Source organism: Orbicella franksi, chromosome 6, assembly GCF_964199315.1.
Source record: "Orbicella franksi chromosome 6, jaOrbFran1.1, whole genome shotgun sequence".
NCBI lineage: Eukaryota > Metazoa > Cnidaria > Anthozoa > Scleractinia > Merulinidae > Orbicella > Orbicella franksi.
In genome coordinates, this window is record NC_138150.1 from 996203 (window position 1) to 1012139 (window position 15937).

A 15937-nucleotide genomic window follows, 5' to 3' on the forward strand; every position below is an offset into this window, starting at 1 on the left:
CAAGCACGTCACGTGACGCACCCAGAAGTGGAAAGTAACCGAGGTTATTATTCTCTAGCAATACCCCTAACGTGCTAAAGGCGAGTTTGCATTTCATAATACTGTAACAATAACTGGCCGTATCCTATATGATCAATTTCCTTCCATTCTGTTCACATTTCAGGGCTGCCGTTATTTGGTATTGGAGTTTATGCTCGCAGGGGACCTGCAGAAGGTTTTCGAGATGCACAAAAAACGGTTCAGCGAATTGCAAGCGAGGTAAGATGAAATCGAAAATGTAACGCGTTTGCGGCGCCGTGCCGTCATCGAGTCGTTAATATATAATTGCATATCTAGAGTTCACAGGCCCATAGAGATAAAGACTATCTATCATCACAGGCTCCCAATGTGTGCAGAAAAGTAGCACAGCTGCATTTTAAACATTTAGCCTTATTGGCATAAAATACGAGGAGAAATAACTGTATTTAAAACGATTAGTTTTATGATAAACAAAGTTAAGATGAAGTGTCTTAATGGTTCTTTGGAAGGCAACAAACATTTGATGCTCGATATTTTCAAAGTGTAACTCCAATTTATAATGCCTGTTCTCTAATAATACAAATAGTCTCATTATTGTGATGTTTTCATTCTTTATGGTTTTAGATTCTACATCGCTGAAATTATCTGTGGGTTAGAGTTTCTACACTTGCAAGGAGTGGTCCATAGGTAAAATAGATGTTGCTTCATTTTACAGCACTTTTTTTTATTAATTACCACACACTTGAATACGTACAATACGGCTACCCACACTCGTTAGAGTACAGTGCGGCTACCAGAGCGATTTTTATTTTAGCGTCGAAAAGTAATTGACTTTGCACTTAGTACGCTACGCGATTGGCTTAAAAAACTCGCGCCAATTTTAAGACCAAAACCAATCGTTACTCGTTCGCACTCGTTTTCCCGCGCTTCGTGTCATTTTATTACTTCGAGTTTTGATTGGTTCACTTTATTGTCTATGTCCTTTGTGATTGGCTAGAGTGATTACTTTGGTTTTGGTTTTACGGCACTCAGTTGAAACCGCACTAACATTTCTAACAAAACTAATACCTGGTAAAAATTTTAAAATGATCTCTGGCTAAAGCGATTAAAAATTACAAGCTTTCGACCGCCTGAAATGCAGTCTTCAACAGGGTAAAATGTCAAAACTAATACCACTCAATTTATACAAAGTCTCTTAAAGATTTCCAATCTATCAAAGCATATTATATGTCCATGTTGAGGAGAATTTGTATGGACAGAGTAGATAGGCCATCTTTACTGATGAGCTTTGGAAATTTTCACAAGTCAGTCATTTTGCTACTCTTCAGCTTAAATTGTCAACGATGATTCGGCGACTTGTCATAGATTTAAATGACTTGTACCCAGTCCTCTCATGCTTTGCGCATGCACTAATATTGGGGAATTAGAACTACTTTGTATGGAAGCCACTTCAAATTCTTGTAACTGTTTCTATCTTTCATTTTATTACGACAGAGACTTGAAGCTTCAGAACGTCCTTATGGATGAGGAGGGACACCTCAAACTCGCCGACTTTGGTCTGGCAGTGGATGACATGTTGCTGGGAGAGAAAATCGAAGAAGATTGGGAAACCGGGACACCTTCATATATGGCGCCTGAGGTATGTCTAATCTCAAGCCTCGAAAATGAAAAATTATTGGAAATTATAGTGTCTGACTCAGGTCATCGGGTGAGAAGAGCTAGAATATGAACTGTCCCACCTCCTTTTCAATATTAGTCGAGTAAGCCTGTACGCGAACTGACGAGCACACTAGCAGACGAGCACGCGAGCACACGAGCACACGAGCACACGAGCACACGAGCACACGAGCACACGAGTACACGAGCACACGAGCACACGAGCACACGAGCACACGAGCACACGAACACACGAGCACACGAGCACACGAGCACTCGAATTCTCGAGCACACAAGCACGTAAGAACGCGTTCCCACTCGAAAAATATGATTGCACGAGGAGACTCGTCTCACGCGAGGTGATTTTCGCGCGAGTCTGTATGCTCGTTCCCTGAGCAAAATAAGAGACTCTTTTTAGTCCAAATTGGTGAGGAGATGAACAAACAGATTTATGTTTGTCTTCGCTTTTTGTTTTAATCTCTCTGTGTTATTATCTGAGATCCTGTCTGATCTTGTCAAGTGTCGCTCTACATGCTCTTTATACACCTCACTACATTAAAATCGATGGCAACCGCGTGACTTCATTCTCATTATGACTTTTTTTCAGGTAATTGAACACCAGCCATATGATTCCTGTTGTGACTGGTGGTCGCTTGGAGTGATGCTTTACTATATGCTCACATCCATGGTTTGTGACAGAAGTTGTGATTATCCAAGTTAAAAGTGGCTTTAGTTTCAGCTGTCGATACTCTTGTAATAGTTTTCAGAAACTCGATGGAAGAACTTCGATACTGTTTTAGGATAATCGGTAAATTCCGGTCCCTGAGGAACGAAGGAGGCCTGGACTCATTTGTGCAGACGCGTTTAACTTAAGCAACTCGGTCGAAAAAAAATTGCATTGAGCAGTAATTTGTTTTAGATGCAAAAGCACTTAATTTTTTTCCTTATGTGTTCGTTTTTTTTCTTTTAAAGTAACAAGGAAAAAATATAATTCTTTACGATAGCTCTTAGAGTCATGAATAAACACCATCATTTTTCGCGCTACAGTGTTCAAGGAGGTCTGGGGCCTCTGGAAATAGGACACCATTTGACGTCAGTAACCATGAATCAAGGCCTTGAATCAAGACCATGCCCGGTTTGATGTATTTTTTCTTCATGAACAGATGCCGTTTCCTCAAAAAGTCATCCAAGACCTCTATAACGCAATAGTTACAGACGAGGTGGAATATAGGCGTAAATTGTCTGTGATTGCTTGGAATTTGCTAACACAGGTAGGTAGACATAGTGCAGAGTAAAATTCCTTTTCTATTCCAAAACTAACGATTACATATATTCAGAGAGAGCTGAGTTTATGACAGCTCTTCTGACATGCATTTTTCCCTCCTCATATAAAGACAACTTCTTTTTCTTCCATCAGTTGAAAGTCACTTTTAAACTACATGTTTATGTTTGAAGAACCGAGGGTTTCATTGCGCTGTAGGAAGATAACTTCAAATACTGACGCATTTTTTCAGCTGCCACAATTCTAGATATTTTAGACATTCGCACTTATCATATGCACCTCGTTGGGCTATACATATGTCTCTTAGAATTACAATATCTTAACCTTGGTTTGTTTTCTCAAGCTCTTGGAAAAGAACCCCTTGAGAAGGATTGGTTATAAGGGTGGATCAAACCCGTGGATCAGAAGGCATGGGTTCTTCCAGGCCTTAAACTGGGACGAACTTGAACAACGAAACATCAAGCCGCCCTGGAATCCAAGAAAAAGAATTTTGCTCGAGTAAGGATTCTTTTAAAACAAACAAACACACATACATAATGTAAAATACATTTATGCATTGTGTATGATATGATTCTGAACGAGATGGGACATAGCCAGTCATTCTGTCACAAAAGTGTCATCAGTCATTTTAGCTTTCTTTGACAGCGAAAAAGGGTGTTTTTAGCTGTCTTCCTTTGCAGAGGGACGTCTTTTCCTGTTGATGGTTTTGTCTTGTTAAGCTGGTTGTGTTTTCAAAAAAACAGCAGAATAAGACAAAACTATTAGCAGAAAAAATGATCAAAATGTAAATATGAATGTCAGCCGGCTTATGAGCCTGTCTGTGTGTCTGTGTGGATTTATGTATGTGTCTGAACATTGCATTTTCAATTTGATACCACAACCTTGCAATGTGCATTAGTTACCCATTATATCACTACTTTTATAGCTTCAATACACTTATTTAAAAGTTGATAGCAAAACTAGACAATTATAATTAGGCATCCATCAACATTAGGGTTTTCAGTTTACATGTTCATGACAGTGCCCTTTAACCACAGCATTCGCTAACGTTAAGGATTCTGTCCCACATATTACAAGCTATAGGTGACGCTATTTTAGACTATGTTAGGCGATTGTGTTACATAAAATGACCGAAACAATTTTAGTTGTTGGTCCAATTCAAAGACTCTAAGATCAGAACCAACAATCAATAAAGTCGTGATCTATCTTTGCAGGTGTGAGGCAAAAATGGAGAAACAAGGGAAGTCCTCTCCTGGCTGTAAGAGTTCCTCTGAGAGTTCCAATAAGACTCCCTGTGCTTCCGCTTCTTACTCTGCTTCGTGTGTTTCCGCTGAAGGCATTAAGGATGAAGATGGTGTCTCTTGTTCTCCTTCAGCGACCGACAATACTTTAACTCCATAGAAAAGTTGAAATCATTGAACAAACAAGTGATGAGAAAAGAAACTCATCAATCAGAAGAACACTGAAAATCTATTCAGATGGAAACCAAGGCTTTGATGATCTCGGTCTTAGAGAATGGAGTAAACAATGAAGAAAATTGTAAACTGCTGGATACGTACTGTTCTGATGTACCCATGTACCGGTATTTAGCCAGCAAAATTACATCTAAGATCGAGTTCGGTGCCTCGTGAAGCAAAGTGCATTTAATTATGGCCAGTAGTAGATCATTTGCGGGCCGGTACAGATCTCTTTCCTTTCACCGTTCGTTTGCCCGCAATTATGTCGAGGACTCACGAGTCCAAGGATCACCGACTGAATCAGCTATTTTGGTTATCTATAACGGATTTGAGAGAACCCAACACTGCAAGCACTATGCTTCGGTTAACCATAGGCTGCTGTTCAATATTTCTTCCCTTTTCTTTATCGTATTTGGCAAGGGGGTCGCGGATCCCGATTTGTTCGAATCCTATCCGTGCGGATACACCAAGGTCATTCTGGATGACGTGAACATACACAACGTCGACAATTTATTAAATTTGTAAATATGTACGAAGTTTTCCCCTGCTGGCCGGCGCGTCTTCAGACGGATCACCTTCGGGTGGGACAGGGTCAGCAGGGGTACAAAAATATTTGTCAATTTTTAATCTTAAAAAGTTTTTGAAAATTTTTTAAATATATACGTAGTTTTCCCCTGCTGGCCGGCGCGTCTTCGGACGGATCACCTTCGGGTGGGACAGGGCCAGTAGGGGTAAAAAAATATTGTAAATTTTTAGTATCATAAAATTAAATTGAGTTTCATTGAAAATTGCTTCTCCGTCTCTTTTTTTCCTACTTACCCCAGAATGCGCCTCAAGGACTCTTTCCAGGTCCTCCATTGTGACGTAGGGCCTTTTGAAGACGTCAGATCCTTCTCGGGTCGTGACCTCACGGGGGTGTGTCCAAAATGACCGTTTTGGTCATGTGGGCGATATCCGGCTTTCTTATTGATTCATTCAAAAAATACTGTGCTCTGATTGGCTTCTCTGCATACCGACTACGTATACTACTTATTCCTGTTTTTTAAAATTATTTTCAGTATTCTGTTCCTTGTCATAATCCCCTACACCGCAAATACTGAGGAACGAAACGCAAGCCAGCGCAAGGGCGAACAAGTCTAAACCAAAAGATGAATTTAAGAGCTGACGTCAATCATCTTCGTCTCTAGTTTTTGAGCTACTTCCTTTACCACTATCTGAGCGTAGATCCTGTGTTCGCAATTTTTGGGTTAGGTTTTCCCTCGAACTGTCGGACAGCGAACGTTCGCTATACTTTCGAGTTTGGTGGAGAGTGAGAATTCCCGAGTACTTCTCGTTTTTATTGTTGCCTTTATGCCTGACACCACTTAGGATAATTTAAAAAATTAATATATACATCCGCAGACGTTTCATGGAATCCAAGCCATTCCTACTTTCTTTTTGCGGTACATTTGCGGGAATCATTTCCAGCACTGGGATCATTTGCGGTCCATTTTAGGGATCATTTGCGGGCCTGTACAAATCTCACTGACTGAACTTTTACAATGCCGGTTCATAAAGGTTGACGGGGAAAGCGTGCAAGACTTCCATGCCAAATGGACAGCGAAATCTTTGAGTCCTCAGCTTCTCCCGCTATTGTTCCTCCCCCTCAAAAGGTCAAGAGTCTAAACAGAGTAGAACGCTCGGTCGTGGCCGCCCGCGTGTGAATTCATCACTTCACGGTTTACCACGCAAAATGAAAATGAGCAGCTGGTAATTGTATTCACTGTTCGTAGAGTTCAACCCCTTTATGGGCTCAAGCCCTACATAGAGCGGAAAGGCAAAGCACAGGGATACCATGATCACGGTCCCAAGTGCAGTTTAAAAAAGAAAACACTCGGATATGAGCAAACTATTCTTTCTTTTTCAGAGTCCTTTTCAAGCACTATATTACATTTCTGTAAATATGCAGACAGGTATAACAAGTAAATAAACTTTATGACCGTGATTTGTGAAAAAAGGTGAGTTTCTAGCGGTCTTTTTTACCGTCAAACACACCCCTACAGTAGGGGGTGTGTTTTGGGGCCCTACTATTGACAACCTTCAAGACATCGTTTTGTCAGTTTTCCTATGTTCTCAGCCAATCAAACAACAGCCCTCAAGCGCACCTAGCTGCACGTGGCCGCATTGATTATCCCGCCTCTTCGCAACTTGATCTCGTCCCCAGTTGTCCCCAGGTGCTTAGCAAAGGACCGCGGCCTCTGCTCTGGGAACGAGACTGGCCTTCATGAAAAAAACACTCAGGTTGGCCATAGTTAATAGAGAGGAATGGTTATGAAGATCGGCAAACATCAAAGGAGCAAACAAAGATTTCAAGACTCATGTTGGAAGGTCCGCGACCGTGCACAATCTTTTGTTTTGCGCTCATACATTATGCATGAATTACGTAACCGAAACGTTTCTATTGGTTCGTTCCCCAGTCAGTAGTAAACAACAATTGTGTTTTGTGCACGGTCAAAGCCAAAAAACTGAACAAAAACATGCAACAAAGAACTTTGTTGAGTTCCATAACCATTCCCCTCTATTAACTATGGGTTGGCCGAGCGATGAAAACCGAAATAAAGGTGCCACAAAGGTGTCAATCGATCGACTTTTGCTTTGCTACAGCGGCGGTGGGGAAGGGGGGGGGGGACTCTCATCTAAGGGGCGGGTGTGATGACGGCTTAGGTTTGACTGCCAGCTAAAACCTGGCTATAACTATAACTATAACTTTAACTTTTAGAACTTTTCTTCTATCCCACCTTCCCAGCCCCGTCAGTTTGTATGGAAGTCCCGGACGAGTGTTTCATTCCGCAGCTGAGTGGGTTATAATTGGGCACATATAGATTTTTGTGTGTGTTATGCTGATAGACTTCTATCATTTTTCCAAAAAATATATGATTTTGATTCGCGAAATTTGTTATCATTAAGCGAACACAAACTGTTTTTGATGGGCGAAACCCTTTTTTCCACTCGCTACAAAGTTTGCTTCTTGAAGTTTTTCTAGTAATTGTTCAACTCCTTCTTCTTTTGTTTCGTCTTCCTCGTCATTCTGTTGTGTTGATCTAAGCGAGCCCAGCCGTTGAAGTCGAACAGTTCCTTTCACGCCACGTCCCTTTAGAGCCATTTTCCCCACGTGTAACTTTCGTCTTGCAAAGAGATCACTGTCACTAACAAAAGATGGCACGAACTCGGACTGAACTCGGACTTCACCAAAGTCCAGCAAGGAGTCAGTTTTGTGCAGTCTTTCCATTAACGACGAGTATATCGAGTCTTTCTTGGGCACCTGTTTTCGCGGGGTAATGACTAGCTCTACTGGCGCTGAATCTGTCGCTTTGATTAATGTTGAATCGGCCTCTGGAAATTCCTGCAATATTATAGACCCACACATGATCAAAAATTGATTAATCTACATGTACCACCACTGTTAAAATGAAAATAGAGTATATCAAAGCACAAACTGGAAAAGTATTCTAAAACACAATACAGCACGAAATACCATTTTACTTTTCTTATACATGTATCAGTGAAGAAAATTAGGGATTTAAATACCTTAACCTTGAGCTGCCTTGAACCTAAAAGAAATATTTATTTGATTATAGCCTTTACAAATACTAAAACATGATAAACTGTAATATTTTAGACGCAAACTGATTAGCGTGTTCCAAGCGTTCATTTAGCTTAGTGTTAAAGGAGCTTCTTTGCATATCTTGAAAAGTTAAGCCTCTTGTGAATTTTTGAATTTCGTCATTTGTTATCCGTGTTAATCTTCTCCATCCTTAGCCATCCTTGTTCCTTTATGGTTTATTATTATCTCTTTGGTGTTTTTCTATCTTAATAAACTACTGTTTTCAGGTTTCCTTCAATTTAAAGGTAATTTTGTTTGCGGCCAAAATAACTCAAAGCCACGTGACTGGGCTCCATTAATTGTGGGAGGCGGGGGAGAGCGGGAAAAACGACAGGAAAAGAAATAGAGGGTCTTGATGCACTTTCCCCCTATTTTTAAAAACTTCAAAACCGAGGGGTTATACCGATCTCTGGGGCCTTACATGTACATCACAATGAGTCTGGTATTTCTGTGTCGATTCTTACACTGCTTTTAATAGACTGCGCCCGCTGTCGGATTTTAGGTCTAAAACTAAATGTCATCAATTTTTTCCAGGCTTTTGTTTAATCTTCTACTGCCGCGATTTGTTCAAGATAACTGCACCCTTCACAAGATTTTGCTCACCTTCATTTTCTGGGTTTTCAACAGGATCTTGAAAACATTTCAGCTTTTTGTAGTAACTGGCGTACTTTTCCTTCATATGTTTATCAGTTCTTTGTTTCAATCTTTGAGACTGCAAGAAATATTACATGACTGGTCATCACTTGAGTTATCGCACAACCAACATTGTCAAATGACCAAAAACAAACATTAACTTAAAAATAAAATAATATGAAGTCACTAACCTGTGTTTCAATATCCCATTGTAAGTTTTGTGACATCACATGTGAATTGTGTAGGTCCTAAAATTAAATGCAATAACACACACTGTCAGGCAAATTAAACTGTGGGATTAGAGAACAAAATAAACTTTACATGTATGAAATACCAGCTGCCAATTTAACGCCCCCTTATCACACAAGGTCAAGGATTATTTCAATACCCGCGATGAAACAAGAATTCTTTGATGACCAAGTTTTGAAGTTCTCGATAATTTTGCTGATGTGGTTCCATCAAATTCTCTGTAGAACTTAGAAGATCCTGCTGATGAGCCACTTAATCTAGCTTGTTCAAATTCCGTGCAATGTTCCTCTTGTTGTAATGCCTCTTCATCTGTAAATGATATAAGCAATGATAAATTAATAACAAACAACTTAATTAACTTGATAGTGAAACAAATTACTGGGTAAGCATTGTTTTCTTTCAATGATTATTTTCCTCCTTCTTTCTATTCCAAAACTACATATTAAAGGAGCTACGTCACGATTTGCGCATCTTGAAAAGTTTAGCCTAAATTTTTCAAGTTCGTTGTTTGTATTCCGAGTCAATCTTCTCCATCCTTAACCATCCTTGTTCCTTTATGGTTATCTCTTTGGTGTTTCTCTTTTTCTATCTTAGTAAACTGCTATTTTCAGGTTTCCTTCAATTTAAAGGTAATTTTGTACGTGGCCAAAATCACTCGAAATGCCGTGACTGTCAGCTCCTTAACGTCTATGAGCAGTAGTATGCACGAACGAACGAATGAACGAACGAACGAACAAACGAACGAACGAACGAACGAACGAAAACTTTATTAACGTGTGGGACTCCTAACTTCAATAGCTAATGACTAGTTTACAAAAATTAATAATTAAATATTGAAGATGAAAATACTTACTTACAGCAGAAGATATAAGGCTATAATGTAATATAAAATGATTCTGTTCACAATTTACATAGTTTGCAGCAACTACTATTGTTGTCAATGAGGTCTGAAAGGTCAATTTTTCTTATTCTCATCTTAAATGTCACGAGGGTTGGTGACGTCCTTGCTAAGTTTTGACCAGATATATGGACCCTGGTATCTTATCGTGTGTTTTCCGCAAGATGTAGTATATAAGATGTACAAATAGTTCTCTATTGCTTTTCCATTTTACTGTGCAAAACAAACTGATTTTTGGACGGGCTGATGAAAATTCCATGTACACCATATCGATGAATATCAATGCACCAAGTTTACAATTTTTAAATAAAATCTTTTCAATATTTTCATTCCTTTTTTTAGTTGCAACGATGATATGGTCGTACATCAACGCAATATTCAAAATATCAAATCCTTACTCTTGACAGTTTCCTCCTGTTGTTGTTGAGGGCCCTAAAATTGAAAGAAAATTTGAATATTATAATCATAATTCTATAACTTCCAGCATGTCAGCCTAACACTGGAGTCCAGCAATGGTAAAAAGAAAGATCAGAAATTACAATTTTGTTTTTGAATAAACTTGGTACTTACAAACTGGACTGGCTGCTTTGTTGGTGGCTTTAGTTTTCTACTGACATCATTCAAGTCAACAAAAGCTGTTCTGTTAGAGGCTCCTGTATAGCCACATCTGGCATGCATCACCTGCAGTAGACATAATAGGCAAGCAATGCATGCAGAAGACTATGTAACTTAGCTCTTTGTTTGCAAAATTTCTCATAAAAGAAATTTTGCTTTTAAAATTTAAAGAAACATTCCTTTTAAGTTCCTTGTGACAAAATGCAAGTGATCATAGACTCAGGACACTGATTTTCAACAAAGGAATAGCAACTTAAATATTCAGCAAATTATTTTTACCTTTTACCAGATGTGTTAGTTAAGTTTATAAATTTACCTTTTTATTAGAATGACCCAAATGATCACAAAGTTCCAAAGACCTCTGTTGCTGTCTGCTCACCTAATCAAAAACAAATGTATCTTTTACATATTTTTAAATCCTTAAATTATTTCAACCCAGCTTTAAATATCAAAGCAACAAACACATTTGAAGTACGAAGTCTGTATATGAATTAATCCTCGTATGTGACCAATGTAGACCATCCAAATCAAAGCTAAATATTGGGCAGTGATGTTGTGCTGTATGTTTTTCAAAGTTATATGAAAGTAAGAGAAAGCTTAAAAGCACAAAACTCATAATTCCTGTCAGCAGCTGTAGGTGAAGAAAATTTAATTTCTTACTAGTTCTATCCTTGGGTTACTATCAACAAAGAAATCCTGGTGCAGTAGACGCCATGACGGAAGATCCCTCTGATGGCTTGAGCTTGCTCTCAGAGACCCTTGCTAAAAAAAAAAAAGATAAAACACATGTACCATTTAGATGTATATTAACAAAATCTACATTTCCTGTCTTATTATAATTTTAAAAGACACTAATATAAGGCAAAAACTGGTTCCGCTCTCCCCCAACCTTCCACATTATTACCACTCTTCAGATTTAAATACCATTACTCAAGAATGGAAAGAAAGAAAGTATTGTAAGTATTGTAAGTTTTGTAAGTTTTGTTAGTATCGTTAAATTGTAAGTTACGTTGACATTGTAAGTAGTAGTTAATTTTTGTATGTAATGTAATGTAATGTAATGTAAGATATTGCAAGAATAAAAAAAATAAAAAAAAGGAAAAAAAAAACATTACTCAAGAAGTTTTTTGAAGATTTTCACTTTTGCCTTTGAGTGCTCAATAACCAATGACTACTCACTGGTCACTACAAATCTTAACAATGATGTTTCAGGAGTAATTCAAAGTATTATCAGAAATTTTATCATAATCAATTTATTGCTTGGAATTTGGTATTTGACAAGATCCATGACTCTACTACCTGACGTGAAATTGTTTGAAGAACAAGGGACACTACGAGTCTGTTTTCAGGAATGCTTTGGATCAAGGAACAGCTAGTGCATCAACAGCCATCTACTTATACAAATCTTTATTTTTCTGTGGACTCTATATAATGTCTGTGAACAGGTTATAAAGACTGTTCAATCCATGTAATACATTCTCACCTCATATAAGGTGTCCAAATGACGAATCTTTTTCTCATCCTCTGTACAAAGGACTGCTTGAAAATCACAAAGCTTCATGGACAGAAAACAAACACTAGTTTTAATAAATAATTTAACATAATTTACCACATTTAATTTAATAAAAAAAAAAACAATAAATGCGCAATTATAGATGTTAACTAATCAGACCTTGTAGAGATTATTTTTATCCACACCAGTGACCTTTGGAAGAGGTTGCACATGCACATCTGTATCCCGCTCACACCTGCAAAATAATAATAAGGTTGAAGACTTCAATATTCCAAAGGATCAAGGCAGTCAGGTGGTTATCAGTGTTGGTGCAATACTCCGGCTTCTGTAGCGTGAAGCTGCTAGAAGTATTGCTACTTCCTCCCTAGATACAATGCTAGTTTATCATGGTCAGTTATCTTCCCCGCCCTCCCCCCCCCCCCAACTCCACCACACCCACATAGCTTTTATTTTGGCTGGCTGTCCCAACAGCTGCTCAGTGGCTATTTACACTACTGGGTGAAAACAGGGACTGTTCTACCACACAGCACTGTCAACAATCCTAGCCAGGACTTCAGTCTAACCCTCTGAATTCAAACTAAGGTGCAGTGTATTAACCACTAGGCTGCATGAAGCCTCCGCTATCCATTGTTAAGTGATAGTAAATTATAACAACCAGTAATATGAAGTCAGTGATCAGTATGTGATCTGTCTTGAAAATGTCAAATACAAAGTAATCAGGAGAATCAAACGACTGATCAGTTGATAAAAAATCAAACCTCCCAATATGAAGTATAAAAAACTATGGAGATTAGCTAGCTGCCATCAGTAGCATAGTATTACAAAATTGAAATTAAAAAAATATTTCTTGATTAGGTATGTAAATGTTCAAGAACTTACAAAAGCAAGAGATCTAAGAATTCATAAAGCATCAGACGATCAGGTACTTGTCTTCTCATGTGTTTGATCTACAAAACGAAATCATCATCAAATAAAACCTTTTTGATAAATATATTGGTGCATTGTAATCATGCCATATGTGCACAAACTATCCTCCAAGCAATGAAACATTATGTTACCCCTACAAGCTTTTATATAGAGTGTATATGTGACAGTAATAATTTTTGTTTTAAAACTGTTTGGATTGTAATCAAATTTTCATTTTGTTATCTGGACTTACATGTTGCTTGAGCTTCACTGGGGAAACAGCTCTTCCACAGATCTGTAAATAATAATTATTTGATTATGTTGATTACATGTAACTTTCTGTTTTGCTGAGTTTATATGTTAACTACGTAGATAATTTAGGAATCTAACGTCAGTACCAATGCTAGAAGAAGATAATTTGCCCTCTCTGAATTTCCACCCTTTTCATGTTATAACATTTTGGAAATTACACATCCTAATAATATTCAGAGGCTGTATCATTTATCGTCATCATTATTATGAGCCTCTATATTGCTGTTTCAACACCCTATTGCAAGTCGGAATTTTGCTCCAACAATTGACCTCACATATAGGTAATTGGGCACATCACATATGGGTAATCACATCGGGCTGCTGCTTTAATCTCCAATTTCAGTGTTTTGTTGTAAATCAACTTTGGACTCAAACTACATGTATAACTTCAATAGCCTGCAAACACAGATGTCACATGTATTTCCAGCAACTCACTTGTTTCAGCCAGCATGTGAAACAAAACCTCCAATAAACCAGATGCTCTCGCCCCCAGGGACGACTCCCATAAAAAAGGACAGGGGTGCTTGTCGGAAATTTTGAAAAGAACCCCTAAGAGGTACCAAGATGCTATTTTGTGGGCGTGGCTTGAAATGTTTTTCACCCCTGAGGTACCAAAATCCTGCTTCAAGGGTGTGGCTTGAAACTTTTTTATCCCTTAAAGGTACCAATAATTTATTCTAAAACAACACATTATCTCCTGTCACATTTTTTTGGGCTCAACACCCTAAAGAGTACTGCAAAAGCCCCCAATGTGGGACTTTTGAGGCTCAACATCCTAAGAGGTAACAAAAAAAAAAAAAAAAAAAACACTTTTCAACTCCTACAAGGTATGAGGAGCACCCCCATCCTTTTTATATCGGAGCCCCCCCCCCCCTCCCCCGGGGCTCTCGCAGGCTAAAACTGCAAGAACTCACCTTTAATGTTCTGAGTAAAACATGTTCATCAATTGCCAAACCCAACATGTCTTCATGCTCATACAACTGAAAAGCCACACGAACTTCTCTCAGTTCCTGAAAACTGAATGAAAAGCTTCAAACATGAAAACACAGTTAACATATTTCAATGTAATTTTCATAAGGAAATTGTACCTCAAGTATCTGTTGGAGAGCATTTCCAAAGATTTCTCGATGACTCGTGAGTTGTACAGCGCATCGTGCATGTTGTATGTTCGATGGATGTCGCCATGTAGACACTTGATATCCAACATGTTTAAAAGGGACTATGTACAAACAAACCAGAAATGAGTAAACTAGAAACAAACATTGTGGAACACATACAAGCCAGAGAGTTTGCCACATCCTCCACAGTACGTGTTTTTTGATTGAACCAGCCACTCGCACCTTTATCCCCGTTTAGCTTCGAAGATGACTTTTTAAAAATGCTTTTATTGGCTCCCGGGGGCTCTCGACCCGCAGAGATTTTGGAATGTGTATTAATTAATATTTTCTGTAACTATACAGGTTCTGAGAGCTGTTTATGTACACCCACCTTGTTTAGTACACATCTCTGATTTTATGTCGTATGTTATTTTTTCAGACTTACAAGTCCTTAAAAATCCTCACAGGACACTAAACATTACTGGAAAATGTTTAAATGTCTCCCTTTACGTTCATGAACATACCTTAATACTCAGCCCGTTTGCTTTCTCCTTCTCAAATTCCTGGGGAACATTTTTTCGAAAAAGATCCTTGCGAAACTAAATAGAAGAAGAGACCAGAAATCAGGCCACTCGCAATGAGTTTATTTTCGTTCGCAAACTGGGGCACAATACATCGTTAACCGAAGAAAACATTTGAGATCTTATCATGTTCGAATGAGACATGTCTAAGCATTGATCTACACCAAAATTTATCCAAAATAATTCAGAAGGTGGAAATTGTTAACATTACGACGGCCTTATGAACAAAGACAACGACAAAGACAACACAAGAACACCCTCTGTCATTTGTCTCACTGCATGTTAACTGGAGTAATTATAGGTTGTAAAATGTGTTCATAAGTGAAGCACTTACCCCCAAAGCTTTGGCAAGGCAGCTTTCCGTTTTTCGAGACAAAAATACAAAAATTGAAGTTAGTCTTAAGTAAGCTTAATTAACGAGATCGAAGGCAGCTAAATTTACCTCATTATAGAAGCTCATAGAGAGAACACACATTCGAGAACTGACAGAATTACGCAATTCGATCGGCAAAACAGCAGCAAACAAGCAGAGAAGCACCGAAGCAAAACACCCAAACTTACCGTAGTTCTTCCCAAGTGTAAACGTCTCTTTTTCTCGGATACTTTAAGTGCATTTTAACGAGAAAATTAACTTAACCGGGCTGCGAAAAGAACAACATATCACGGCTTAGAGTCAAAATGGCGCCCATAAACTCCATGACAACAATGTCTCTGGGGACCAATGAACCTGTCAAGTCTGTCAATCATGTCTCACAATTGAAAATCTTGGATCGGAGCGGACCTGACTGAAAGGAGAGTGGATTTTTCAAAATTCAAGTTTATTGTTGTCAGAAAATTTGATTTTTATTAGGCTGTATTTGCTTCCCTCAGGACAGGCTGAATTTCAATTGCTTCTTTTTTCTCTAGGTTGACCGTAATTTACCAGTAACTATTGAAGAGTATCGTATACTTCACTGCTGACGTTTTCAGGGTTGTTTCACACTTCTTTCACTCGTATTGCTCTACGAGTAGAGCCTCCTTTACTCAACTCTTTGGATGGCGCAGATTAAAAAGTGAAAAAAAAAAGGGAAAAGAAGG

The 15937-nt window shown here is 38.5% G+C and overlaps 3 protein-coding genes across 3 annotated transcripts; 2 read left to right on the plus strand and 1 right to left on the minus strand.

Moving 5' to 3' along the window:
* The first annotated feature begins 139 nt into the window (after positions 1-139).
* On the plus strand, positions 140-2157 carry LOC145491223 (protein kinase C delta type-like). The gene is made up of 3 exons (XM_081470377.1): positions 140-258; positions 643-705; positions 1513-2157. The coding sequence occupies exons 1-3, from the start codon at positions 191-193 to the stop codon at positions 1745-1747; spliced, it is 366 nt and encodes a 121-aa protein (XP_081326503.1). The 5' UTR covers positions 140-190; the 3' UTR covers positions 1748-2157.
* Positions 2158-2803: 646 nt separating this feature from the next.
* On the plus strand, positions 2804-5009 carry LOC145490060 (protein kinase C-like). Its single transcript, XM_081469168.1, has 3 exons — positions 2804-2945; positions 3300-3454; positions 4171-5009. Exons 1-3 carry the CDS (start codon positions 2838-2840, stop codon positions 4355-4357), a joined length of 450 nt encoding a protein of 149 aa, XP_081325294.1. The 5' UTR covers positions 2804-2837; the 3' UTR covers positions 4358-5009.
* A 1406-nt stretch (positions 5010-6415) lies between these two features.
* On the minus strand, positions 6416-15835 carry LOC145490059 (uncharacterized). The gene is made up of 18 exons (XM_081469167.1): positions 15422-15835; positions 15195-15216; positions 14804-14878; positions 14271-14401; positions 14097-14199; positions 13124-13165; positions 12844-12911; positions 12124-12199; positions 11935-12006; positions 11112-11213; positions 10768-10830; positions 10407-10517; positions 10235-10268; positions 9078-9247; positions 8881-8937; positions 8660-8768; positions 7981-8003; positions 6416-7795 (listed from the first exon to the last, which is right to left on the minus strand). The coding sequence occupies exons 1-18, from the start codon at positions 15472-15474 to the stop codon at positions 7355-7357; spliced, it is 1752 nt and encodes a 583-aa protein (XP_081325293.1). The 5' UTR covers positions 15475-15835; the 3' UTR covers positions 6416-7354.
* Between the last annotated feature and the right edge of the window lie 102 nt (positions 15836-15937).

Coding starts and splice junctions, on each gene's coding strand:
- LOC145491223 (XM_081470377.1), top strand. CDS start 191: ATGCTCGCAGGGGACCTGCAGAAGGTTTTCGAGATGCACAAAAAACGG. Junction 259..642: donor TTCAGCGAATTGCAAGCGAG/GTAAGATGAAAT, acceptor TTATGGTTTTAG/ATTCTACATCGCTGAAATTA. Junction 706..1,512: donor TTGCAAGGAGTGGTCCATAG/GTAAAATAGATG, acceptor TTATTACGACAG/AGACTTGAAGCTTCAGAACG.
- LOC145490060 (XM_081469168.1), top strand. CDS start 2,838: ATGCCGTTTCCTCAAAAAGTCATCCAAGACCTCTATAACGCAATAGTT. Junction 2,946..3,299: donor CTTGGAATTTGCTAACACAG/GTAGGTAGACAT, acceptor TGTTTTCTCAAG/CTCTTGGAAAAGAACCCCTT. Junction 3,455..4,170: donor AGAAAAAGAATTTTGCTCGA/GTAAGGATTCTT, acceptor CTATCTTTGCAG/GTGTGAGGCAAAAATGGAGA.
- LOC145490059 (XM_081469167.1), bottom strand. CDS start 15,474: ATGCACTTAAAGTATCCGAGAAAAAGAGACGTTTACACTTGGGAAGAA. Junction 13,166..14,096: donor TTTTACTCAGAACATTAAAG/GTGAGTTCTTGC, acceptor TATTATTTACAG/ATCTGTGGAAGAGCTGTTTC. Junction 8,004..8,659: donor TGAAAACCCAGAAAATGAAG/GTGAGCAAAATC, acceptor TATTTCTTTTAG/GTTCAAGGCAGCTCAAGGTT.